Below are 13,238 nucleotides of genomic sequence, written 5' to 3'. Positions count from 1 at the left end.
CATTTTACTAGAGTGTTATTATATACTTGTATTTATTGTTAAGGGGTAAAAACGTTCAGTGACAATAGAAAGATAACAAACAAACAAACCACTATATTCCAACAACCCAGAATGCCTCAACTAATAGCCCACTGTGCAATTTGAGCTTGGGCTAAATGTAAAATGTCAGGCTTGTTCACCAAAAATACCAGGCAGGTCACGTCTCACATTATGAAAGTCTTGCAATATAAATACAATTATTCACTAAGTATTCTGTTTCTTCCACGTATGCTTGGGTTATGTAATATCTGAGACTGTGTTGAATAATGACATCAGCGGTTCATGGACTAAGACTAAGATTTGAATGAAAACAAACAAAGGGCAACAGTGCGGTGAGGCGCACTAAATCCAGACTGCCGATGTAAAACTGCTTATATATTGGGAACACATTGGGGACTGTCAATGGCTTAAGACACTGATGAAAGTCTATCCCATATCTTCCAAGCTTAGGCTAGACCACGGAGACAAGCTTCCTTTGTTGATTGTTAATGGCTGCATTGCTCCATTCTTTCCTTCGCGGCAGGAGTTAATTTATCCTGGCACTCAGTTTAGATGGAGATTTCCCCTAGTATAACTGAGAATTCCAAACCTCAATGGAAAGGCTTCAACTTATTGATTTTCTCTGTAAGATAAATTACCTTAGATCACTAAGGGAGTTTTGCGCAACATAGGAGGCTATTATTGCAAAAGGATGTCAGGCATAAAAGAGCTATTGCTTGGAGATTGTACTGACTCAGTTCCCATGGATTTTTATTAAAACAAGAATGTTTCAACAAACCAACACTCAATTGGCTCATGCCGTATTCACGCTCTCTGCAAACCTACAACTTTGGAAATATGCAGTTGCTTGGAAACAAATGCTTTTAGTTCATGTTTTTTTTTTTTTTTTTTTTTTTTGTTTAGTGGGATATCTATGCTCAGAAAAGATAAGAAACTGAACTGCTTTAAGGTGACTAAGACTGTCAAAAGTATTAAAAATCAGACACTAATCAATATTAAAACTATTATCCAAACTGGACACTCATTTGAGCAGGTATTAGTACAAAAAAGACACAATCACTGGATTGAAGTGAACCTTTCCTGAATAGCTTCAGAATGGGCTTGAGTTGTATCAGAACTAGTGTAAGACCACATAGGCTAACATATGCCCATGGACCACTATGGAACCTACCTGGACAAATGATGGATATAAGACTACATGGTAATATAAAAGAAAGTACTATCACTTAATGTTAAAAATCCCATTCTATTGCCTAAAGAAAGAGTGTTTTAAGTATCACTGTGGTATAGGAATCTGTATTGAGTATTGAATCTATTATCAAAATCAAGTTTGAAATTTTAGTATCGTGACAACACTAATGCTGACACAGGTTGTGGGTTACTTTACATTGTCTATAACAACTATTTACAGTCCCTTTAAACAAGCAAACATACAGACTTTGGTACAAATAAGTCCACTGCCCACAAAAGAAAACACATCTAGGGACTTTGGCACTTTCAAATCTAACCTCAACATTGCAAGTGGCTTACTAATAGACCTACAGACCATAAAAACATGTTATTTAGTTTGCCACTCCTGGAACGTAGTAATAATTTTGGTTTCTTTAGGTGCCAGCCCATGTCACTTCTGCTACTCGGCTCTGTCAGGAAGCCAAAATAAATAATTGTGCTAGAATAATTTGTATAATTTGTTGTTTAATCCGAACTGTGGGGTTTTCAGTGAGGGAATTTCATAGTTGAGATAATTACCATCCTATTAACAAAATGACTAGGTTACAGCATCATGGTGGTCTAGCGGAAATATGATTTTCCAGTGAGTTCAGAGCAACTGTTTTATAATAATGCTTCTTTGGGACTTAAAACAGCAGTTAAAAGAAAATGTGAAGATGCTGACTAGAGTGTTAAAGTCTCTCTTGGATCAAGCAGAGCACATAAATTACAGTTCAAACTTCTATAAAGCCTGTGTCAGCACCACCTGACAATCGCTGGAGTTGCCTGAGCACATAAGTGGGTTTGTATAAAGGGCCCAGATGTTTTTAGATCTACGTTATAATATTGTTTTATCAAAGACATAAGATGAATTTTGTTTTGTTTCATTCACACGTTTAACACACAAACCCTGCACATATAGGCACAAATCCTGCATATTTAGTTGTTCTCTCTCAAACAAAACACAGTTGGTTCCACTATGTGATGTCATGTATTAATACAGTTAATACAGGAAATGCTTCACTGTGATTTTAAACTCCATACACCTTCAATAGAATCACTTGGATGACTTCAACCCTGGAATTACTAATCTCCACTGAACTAAAAAAAAAAAAAAAAAGGTATGTGTTAACTTGAAAAATATCATTTCATGTCATCAGAAGGTGGAACAGAGCATTTTGAGCTTTAGTGATGTAGACAGATTAATAATGCCAGATTACTCAAAATATATGGAATTATGTAGCACAGAAAAAACTTAATTTTTTTTTTTTTTTTTTTTTTTTTTATAATTTAAATTTCAATCCTCAAAGTAGCCAGCCTTTGCATTGTTAACAGTGCTGCAAACCCTTGACCTTTTCTCAGTGAGCGTCGTGGTGAAGTCTCCTGAAATGGTTTTCACTTCACAGGTATGCCTTGTCAAGGTCAAGGAAGCCCAAGTGTCAAAACCAGTAATCAAAGCAAAGTGCAGCTATTAAAAAACAATAACAAAAAAAACCTTTAAATCTACAACACATAATTATGGAAATAAAGAAGAAACATACATAAAGAAGAAACATAAATTTAAAAATTGTGTCCAAACTTTTGACAGGCATGTTTTAGAATCTACCTATGTAGAACTGGGCAAAGGGATGACTTGACTATTATAGACAGTGACACTTAAGTAGATTGTATAACACGATAGACAGACAAAGCTAATAGATGGGAAATTCAGAGTATAAGAAGAGATTGTTAACAGGCAAATGTGGTTTATTATTGTAGTCTGGGTCAGGAGACATAAAAATGTGCAGACATTGTGGCTGTGACATCGGCCTCAGTCACTTCATTTTCATTGACTAATTCCCTCTAACAGGACAGCCTGGGTTTGGCAGCAGCACATCCTGACCATGAGAGCACTGTCCAGGCCAAGTAGGACACTGTCACATACCACAAATAGTAAACTCAGGAACACTGCTCAATGACAAGGAAGCTCCCCATGCAGAGTATGGCTGTAGTCACTTGGCGGTTTTTATTAGTCAAAAAATCATTTTATGTAGATTTATGTGGATTTATATGTGGCAACAGCGGAAAAGAGTTAGTTGAAGATTAGGTATTTTTTGGTATTTATATGTAAACAGCAGATTAAAATCATGATTCACAAATTTAATCTGTCTTTATTTATATATACATTGTTTCCTATATCTTTTGTCTGCATAAAATGTTGTTTTTTCAATCCTGTGCAGTTACAGTCTTGTGAGTGCCGAATGGGTCAGCTACATAGAGAATTTTGAGAGCTTTAGTCACACCCACTTTTTAGTCGACTAATCAATCAGTAGGACATGAATTTCTTTAGTGGACTACAGCCCTAGAAGTGAAAGGGTTCTATTTTATATATTACATTTTTTATGTTTTTATTATGGAACCCCTTTTTACTTTCTCTCTTTTCTTTTGCTATTTTACTATTTTATTTTATTTATTCATTCTACCGCTTTGTGAGTCAAGATCCTAGTCTGTCCTGTCTTTCTTGTGCTGTGCTCCCCCTCCCTTTTGTGTCAGAACCTGGAGCTGGGCGGAGACTCTGGCTCCTCCCATGCACACCTGCAGCTAATTCCATAATCAAGCCGCACCTGAGGATGACAAAGAGACAGTGGACCTGACACATAGGTCGTGTCCCAATTCGCCAAATGCACCTTTTGAAAGTTCCCTTCGAAGTACTCCTCAAAGTGTAGTTTGAAGCTTCCGGACAAGAATGTGCCCTCCTCAGTGTAGCCGCCATCTTGCTGAAATGGGACAGGCCTACACCACAGACCGTACGTCTTTGAGCATACGATATGTACATTATGTACATTATTTTTAATTATTTATTATTTAATAGAAGAAAAGTCAAGATGTCGTCGTCGCAGCTGTTTCTTTCTGTTTAGATTGAATATCAATAGGCAAATATAAGTTTCAAGGTGATTTTTCTCAATTGTAGCTACTTCATAACTTTAACAAAATATATCTTGTGAAAACGTAATAACAGAGACAGAGGTAACAATATCATTTTGACATTCATAGTCTATAAACCAGAGACACTGATTAGTGGTACATATAGTGGGATATTGCAGTTTAACGATTCGGTATTTTGGCCAGTGGCTACACCACTTTAATAACAGTAGAGGGCACTGTTTCCCTTCTATGCCGTGCCAGTTCTTTTCATCTTATTATTGTAAGGTATTTTCTAGCAGTGCAGCGCTACATCAAGCTCGTATCTTGATTTACTAACATGAAGGTAAATGACACGTGCCCACCAGGGGGTGCAGACCTATGGAATGTACCAGAACTCATGAAGATTTTGTGCACGTCTCAGGACTCTCTTCTATCCTTCCTGGAGAGTCCGTTGCTTCATTGATCACATTACCTGTGTGGAACTCATTAAACCTTCTGACTTTATGTTTCAGTGTCTTGGTCTTTGACGCTTACAATAGAAATGAACATTCTTACATTATTCTTATTGCTAGACAATAAGAATACATTATTATCATTAGAAATTATTATTGCAATAAGTGCACATTCCTTTATTTCATGTAACTCCCCTCCTTTTTAATCATCAAACACATGGCCTGTACTTATCTTTATTCAGATTTAACAGTTTCATGTCGCTCTGTTGTAGATGAGGTAAACCAGTATGAACATTTTCTTCTCTTTTTTGCGTAGTCGCGGTGCATGATGGGATATAGCAGTGTGTGAAGTGTGCATGGATGCACACTTTGGTTACGTCCGATCTCCATGGAAACGGTGGAAAGGGCAGGGCAGGTTTGTCGGGCGCATACAGTCGGGTGCATTGAAATTGGACAGCCCTTGTCGCGCTGGAAATTACATATCTGTCCTTCAACGCACACTTCCAATGGTGAATCTAAGGTCATTTTGGCGAATTGGGACACGGCCATAGTGCTAGCACTCACACCTTCCGACCCAGTTCACCTCGACCAGTATGGGCTACCTCATCTCTAATCCCGCTGCCCACGGCCCGCTCAAAGACAACTGCAAACAACCCTGCTCTCAACGGTCTGATCCATCTACCTTCATTTGTATTATATTCTCTGTAAATAAACTTTATTAAACTTTTCACCCAAGTTCTGAATCTTTGGTCCCCGTCAGTCGTTATGACATTATGTTAGTTGTGTTAGTGGCATTAAGCTTTGTAGATTTTATTGTGATATCTGATTTAATGTACACTGTAATAAAAGAGCAATATGATTAGTAAACAAATAGAAACTGAGAAAATGAGCTATAATAAGTCATTTTAAGTAGAGACAAAATGATATTTGCTCTCTTTAATGTATCGGCTATCGGCCTATATTTTATTTTGACTGCCGAAGACTACTGCCTAAAGAGTACACACAAAACTTTATTTTAACACTAATGTGAAAAGATAACAGCACAAAACAGTGAGTATTTAGAAAATTTAAATTACAAAATTATCTAAGCTTGCCCCTTATATCAGCTCTAAACATCGGCAGAGCTCAATGACCATCAGTTTCTCTGGATTCTAAACAATCTGTATCTGCATTGGCCATGAAAAAACGCATCAGCTGATTTCTAATTTTAAGCTCAGTACAAGACACAAAAATCCCTTGTCTCGCAACAACATCATGTGACAGTTAAGTTCAAAACCTCAAAATAGTGTAATTACAGTCCATGCTTTGTGGAAGCCCTATGACTTGACAACACTAACTAGTGTTTTAAGTACCTGGCTGTCTGTCATCAACTCATATATTTGGCATAAGGTCACAGGGGTAATCAACACATGGAGATGGCTCAACTACCTTGCTCCTTTTGTCAGTCTCTGCTCCAACATCAAAACCAGCTCAATGAACACACTTCAGTATCAAAAGTTTAGATTTTTTCAAATGGAAAGTACTAAATTCAATGTATGGGACCTGTCTTCGTACTTTTTCTCATAATTCATAAATGTAATTGCATTATGTACACAAAATAAAAGCCAATGAGGAAATAATGACAAATCCTGGGGTCTACCAAGATGCACAGAAATCGGAAAATACTGAAAATATTCAGTATCCATTTGCCAGAGTCTGCGATATGGTCAAATGAGATAACAGAGAGAAAGAGCTGTCCACTAACATTTTTAATATTTGACAAATGTTTTATTGTGCAAAAGGATTTTTTGAAGAGGCCCAATAATGCACTTTTGGGGGGTTACTGAAAAGCAATCATGAATATTTCTCCAGAGCAAAGAGACCCAGACAAGAAAAAACAAACGCTTATGCAGCTCTTCTTCCAACCTCCAAAACAGTTAGCCCCGGCAGACACATGGAAATCTTGACAGAAACCCAGAAAATAGCTTGATTGTAAGAGAAATGGTACTTCATATAAGAGGCAAATGTATTATTTACTGTATCGAGTTTATGCTACTTAGTTGGTTTAATCTACTTAAATAAATATTTTCAAAAATATCATACAGTCCTCTGAAATGTATGTCTGTCTGTCACAGGCGACAGGACGGGACACAGTGAGGCGAAGAAAATTATGAAGTTGAGATGATGATTGCTGAAACATATTACCATTTTATCACAGATAATCAGGGATCACGAACTGCTCTTCAATTCATGACACGTCTTTCAAAACTCAGGCACAAACTCAGGGACTTGTTTTAACTTTCCACCAGAGTCATCTCCAACATTAACATCTAGTCTGCTGTGTTTTACGCAAGGCAAAAACTGCTACAGTCCATCTCCATGGGTCTAATATAAGCAGCTTACACAAGCCTCATTTAATCTAATAGACAGTGTTTTGAAAAACAATACCACATATTTGACTGTGATGCGTCAAAGTCTGACACAAATGTTCCCCTGCCTGGGCAGAGGTCTGTCTGTCTGAGTGATGGGAGGTAAATGGAGGGAATAGGAAAAAGCGCAGACCTGCTGGAATGAGAGCGAGACCACACAAACCCGCCTCTGGGTCCAGTCGCTCTGAGCCGCTGTGGTCTGGCGCAGCCCGATAATGAAGGTCATCCTTTAAAGACGAACAGCTCAGACAAGTGCTCTGCTACAGCGTTTAACATAACTCTCCCCGTGGTTTCACACATGGGCCACAATAACTAATAAAGTCACACATCTTCACTTGGGGAATTCCCTAAACTTAAATATAAAGTAAATATAAGCATTTTTTTTTTTTTTCCATATGCATAATAACTGTATAATCCACAGCTATAATAAATGTATACACGGCATGCAAAAGGACATGCTCTGGTTTGACAGTGGATTCATTTTACTCTAAGCACCTTTTGCTGAACAACATTTACCATTTACCAGTTTTTGAATGTGACTCGTCTTTCCCAAAATTTTCCTGAGATTCTAGTCTTGTGTCTTTTCACACAGTGCTTGAATGCAAATGTCTGGTTCCACTATGCAGCCTGGCTCAGGAAGACTGCCAAAACACCATCTCTTCAGGGTCTAACTAAGGGCAGGGTAATGGCAAATTTAGGTGAATTGTGACATGGATAAATTAATCTTCTTAGGTTGACTCTACAGTGAATACTGCTTAGTGTTGAACTGTATATTGAGAGACTTAAAAGCAACTATTAAAAGCCCGTGGAAAAGGCAATAATTCTTGGATCAACCGGATAGCAAGTAACTGGAATCATTAAAACATGTAGTCTCAGAAGCCTGGAGACATTTGGCCAAGTAAGAAGAAAATTAATGGAAACTAAATATAAAAGCAGAAAAAATGTATCTTCTAGTGAGCACAGTATAATCTGAACTACAATCATTCAATAGCTGCTCCATAACACTCCTAACCTGTGATTTTGGCCACCACAGCTACTCTGGTAAAGTACATCAGCTGTTGACTTCATTTTCAAGACTAAACTAAAACCCTGTGTCGTTTACGTTTGTGCTGAATGAGACAGACACAGACAGAGACGCCGTCTGCTGGAGGAGAGCCCTGTCCCTACATGCACGGCTGGTGGAAAAATGTTTCTCTTAATGGATCCCAGCTTTCTGCAGAACTTTGACGTATCAGGCTCAGCCAAAAGAATTACAAATACCATATTATCATTACAGCAATTAGCCATTCTTGGCACTAGGATTGTCAAAAGTATTGAAATTCATATACTAATTGTCTCTATACTAAAACCAGTATCAAAAACTAGTATCAATTTATCTCAAAGTATTGATACCATAAACAATATTTTACCTTTCTTGAGCAGTTTTAGAGTAATCTTGAACATTACCAAAAGGAGTACAGAACCACATGGTAACTTGAAAGCAATTTTGCTTTGTACTGAAAATTACATTCTTCTGGGTTTTTTGTTTTTTTTTCATCATTGTGGTATCCAAATTGGTACTGAATATTGAGCCTTTTCCTTAGTATCAAAATTGAATGAAATTTTACTATAATGAAGACTTAGCAAAGTTTCACATAGACTAGCTTCACCTAGATCAACTCCTCACTTTGCCATGATTTGAGCACTTTGGAAGGTGGACTAATAATAATTAAACTATAACTAAAATGCTCCAAATTCAACCATCTTGGGCTGTGAGACATTTGCATCATAGTTCAGTCGGTGCACAATGACAAGCGGATGTGCGGGCTTTCAATCACTGTTAACAGACCACACTTTTATGTAGCTAATGGAAACAGACGATAAACGCTCTTTTTTCTTTTTCCAGTGAGATTCAGACGGAAGATAAAACTACCAGAGATCATGGTGATAAATCACAGATGGCCCATTTTTTAACACTGCTTCCTCAATCACACAAAAACACACAGTAAATGTCAGACCAAATCTGTCAGGTAAGGGCTACTTTCAGGGGATGTGGTCTGAGTTTGGTATCTGTTAGGCTCATTTGTCTTTCCAAAGAGAGTGCATGAAGCTCTGCTATTACTCATGTGCTGCCTGGATGAGTCCAAAGACTCCACATGGGAAAAATACCAGAAAATGAACATTTCTGTTTCTTTTTTATAATAATAAAAAAAATAAAATGGTTGGAACAATGTGTCATGCTACAAGATATTGCAACATAAAATTGCCACAAGACTGTGCACATGTGGAAAATTAAGTTTTGTTGTTTTTTTGTTGTTTTTTTCATGTTTACTTGAATTGGACAACAAAGCATTCTTTAATTAAACCTTTTGAGAAGCTGAAGATCCAAAAAGCAGTGCTACAAAAACAGAAACAATCTTAAATAAAATTCCAGAAAAATTGTGAGGCCAAATTTGTAAAGAGAAACAGTTATAATTTAGGTTGGTCAAAGGAAATTTCTGTATGGGTCCCATCATATCACTTGATGAATCAGCTCTTCATTTTGTTTGTTTTTGGTGGAGATAAGGCAGTAGGCTCCTTAGAAACCCTTTTCTTGGTATTGTTGTGGTCTTTAGCAGTTGGGGCACAGCCAGCAGCCTCCTTATCAGCACTTAACTAAACAGGGTGCGCTTAGAACCTGTCCTAAGGGCCAAATCTTTGACACTAAGCCAGAGGCCGCTGTCCAAAACCATTAGCTCTAAAACCAGACCAGTGAACCTGCCACAACTGAACAAAAGTTATTTTCAAATGTTTCTTAGCATTTAAACATTGAGTAGTATGAGAGTTTGAGTTTCACAAACATTACACTGGAGTTTAGTGAACATCAAAAATACTAATCATGGTAAAATGTTGTGTTGAAATAAAGCTGCTCCTGTAATGATAAAATGCAGGACTGAGGTGTAAGTGTTTCTGCATGGGACCAGACTTTACGTCCACAGAGCTTTTACAGCTGTACCTAGACTTTACAGATCAACAGTGCCATATGTTCAGGATGCATTGGGCTTTGACTCACCGCTGCTCGCTGGAAGGCTCCCTTAGTGAAAGTGCCTCCTCCTCTGTAGTTGATGGCTGGGATCTCCTGGTTGAACAGGGAGCACTTGTGCTGGTTGGACTTGGGTGCTGAGATATGGTCGACCCGAGCCACAACATGAGTTTTGGACGAGAAGGTGACCAGTGCCACTCGTGTGTTCAATGGAGACACAGGGAAGTCTGATAACATCTTACGCACAAATCTCAGCTCACTGAGGAAGTTCGTGGCTCCAACACTCGACGACTCGTCCACCAAAAACACCAGGTCCAGACACAGGCTTTTCTCACGAAGCTCACGCAGGTTTTTCTTGAAAGTCTGTCCAAGCCTCTCCACTTTGCGTTCTGCACTTTCTGAGAGGTTTCCTGCAGGCGGCGCAGAGGTTAATGATGACATTTGCCTTGACCTGGTCTGGACCTGGGACTGTTGACCAGTTGGCCATGCGGTGGTCTGTACATCCAAGATGCAAAGAATAAGAAACAAAGAAGTCCATGACAGTGTCAAAGAGTACCTTTGAAAATACATAATGGTTGAATTAATAACAAAACAATTTATACAGCGAGACAATCAACGCTGAGAACAGTGCAATGACAAAAACCCAAAATGTCCTATCACTTAGAGTGTCCAGGAACATATCAGACAGCAAGTGGTCCTGGTGCAGCTCCTAAAAAGCATTGCTGTAGTGAAGGTGGAGATTTGGTCTTCTTTAAAATGCTTCTTAGTCCATTCGATTGGCTTTGATGCACCAATAAATAGTCTTCCAGTGCATCTGCAAGTCCCTCCAAAGAAAAAATGTGTAAACTGCTTCTTTCCTGGTTCCTTTAGTGTGTTTAAGACTGGACTGCTGAAAGTCTGAGAAGATCCCGGGTGTTATGTTCTCTGTCTCCAACTGTGCACCTCTGTGGCTGTCACTCAGTCTCACATTCAGTGCATTTGATCAAAAAGCCTGTGCTCATTCAGTCCTGTTCAGATCTGCACAGCTGCTCGTTTCCCCTCTACTTCTGCCTGCCCGTCCAGCCAAGCTCTGAACGCCTGCTCCCCTCTGCTCCCCAAATCATTAAAAACAGCAGAGGAGGAGGAGAGAGGGAGAAAGTTAAGAGGAAAAGGGGCCGTCCCGTCGCAGTGAAGTCATTCCCCCTCCTCCCCCTCTGCCCTATCTCTGTGCCTCACCCCGCACCTCCAGTCTCTGCAGCAAATATGAATATTCCTTATCCCTGTTGCTGGATCTCAGATGACATCACAACATTCTATAGGCCAACAATATTTAATACCAATGGGGGCAGCTAAAATAAATATTCTTAACCAATTGACAGTTTTCAAATTTTACAATGTGATGATGCCCTTAATCCCAGGTGGGGGGCAGAAGACAGATTTCCCCATTGATAACATTTTACTTTGCCATGAAATACCCAAAAGATAAACACACAAATGTTGGATTTCTATTATTGACCAGAGGCAAGAACACAAATATTATATTACATAAACATAAACAAAGATATTACAAAAACAAAAATCTGAATTTTAACCATATAAATTTGACCTGCTCTGTATTAAATATTTTTGACCAATAGAATGTTGTGAAACCTAGCAATAGCACAGAGATAAGGATGGCACCTTAAAAGAGATATTTTGTATTAGTATTTATGAATACACTAATACTTATTAGACTAACTACAGATAAAAATCCATTCTTACATATATGTTACACTAATGACTGATTCACTTTTATGTTAACAATATACACAATGATTTACATTATAAGTCTTTACTTAAGGAAAAGACTTAATTCATTTATAAAGAACAGATAGCTTATAATGAACCTCTAAACTGTAACGTCTAACCCTAGCCTCTTAATTAAGTAGTTACTAAATCTGAATCATTGTTAATCAACTTGTGTTCATCATGACTGTCTCTGTGTATGTGTTATTACTGCTAATTAATGTGTAGTTATTTATTTAAAAAAAAAGGAACAGTTCCTTTTTAATGTTTGTTATTGTTGTATTTTGTCTTTCCTGACTAAACTGCAGTTAGTTTAAGTTGAAGTAAAAGTAACAGGTTATAGATCTCTCTTTTTTGGGGAAATTATCTATCAAAAACAGATTGAAAAATGCAAAACGTGTGATTCCAAATAAAGTCTGAGGTGAGATTAATGAAATAATGACTATCAAAGTGTAAGAATATTTTAAACTTGAGGTGTGGAAATCAGACTTTGGAAGTGATGAGTCTGCTGTTGGGCTGTCAGAAATATAGAAAAACAGACACCAATCAATAAAACTAGTAACTACATACTGATTTTAGCAAGTACCAATAATAAAAAAGTCAGATTCACGGAACAGAAATGAGCCATTCCTGAATAGCTTTAAAATTATCTTGAGCTGTATCAGAACAAGGATAAGACCACATAGAGGAATATACACCCTGGACCACTATCAAACCTACATGGACTGAGGGACTGAGGACTACACAGGCATAATATAAAAGTACTATTATTTGATGTTGAAAGCACATTCTATTGTCTAAAGAAATATTATCATCATGGTATCAACATTGAATATCGAGTCTTTTCCTTAATATGGAAATCAAGTTTGAAATGTTAGTATTACGACAACACTAGTCCTCCGTGGAAAAGTGCTTTATCAAATCAACTCTCAATACTATTTTCCTCTTTCTGCTCCTCTCTCCTCCGTATGTCCTGTTTAAGAAATAAAATACAGCTTGGATAAATTTCTGTCTGGATGTATCTATTTTCTGCAGCACCACAGGGATTTACACACAGTTAGACGTCGAGTGTTTCAATATATCCTCCAATTATTACGGTCTCTCCTATTTTTCCTTCCCTCCACCAAGATGTTTTTCTTCTTGATACAATCTGTAACTGAAGCATAGACAGGCGCTGCAAGGGGACACTGCACCTAATAAACAATAACAGCTCGTATTTAGAGATTTGACCTTTGTTTAACTATGAAAGACCCACCAAGATTCAGAGTCTCTTTACAGGAAAGCCTTTGACAGAATCTTATGTTAAAGGTCTTATATTACATTAAATGGATTATTGTGAACTTTTCACCATGTTAGAATGCTAACTCATAAAAAAAACATACCCAGAGTTGTGTTTTGAGGTTGTGTTTATTCACACATATTTGAATAATACTTTATTATTAGTCTGTTACATCTCTAAAT

General features: G+C 37.7%; 1 protein-coding gene across 2 annotated transcripts in view; it reads right to left on the bottom strand.

Moving 5' to 3' along the window:
* The window catches only part of svep1 (sushi, von Willebrand factor type A, EGF and pentraxin domain containing 1), a 61,939-nt gene extending 50,835 nt beyond the window's left edge, over positions 1 to 11,104 (bottom strand). For both annotated transcript variants that reach the window (XM_033983572.2, XM_055228836.1), the window contains exon 1: positions 10,044 to 11,104. In XM_033983572.2, the coding sequence (XP_033839463.1) occupies positions 10,044 to 10,583 (540 nt within the window). In that variant the 5' untranslated portion in view covers positions 10,584 to 11,104. The remainder of the gene's footprint in view (positions 1 to 10,043) is intronic.
* Positions 11,105 to 13,238: the final 2,134 nt, after the last annotated feature.

This window comes from Periophthalmus magnuspinnatus, chromosome 18, assembly GCF_009829125.3.
Source record: "Periophthalmus magnuspinnatus isolate fPerMag1 chromosome 18, fPerMag1.2.pri, whole genome shotgun sequence".
Taxonomy (NCBI): domain Eukaryota; kingdom Metazoa; phylum Chordata; class Actinopteri; order Gobiiformes; family Gobiidae; genus Periophthalmus; species Periophthalmus magnuspinnatus.
The sequence above is the reverse complement of the archived record's forward strand: the minus strand, read 5'-3'. Positions and strand labels throughout refer to the sequence as shown.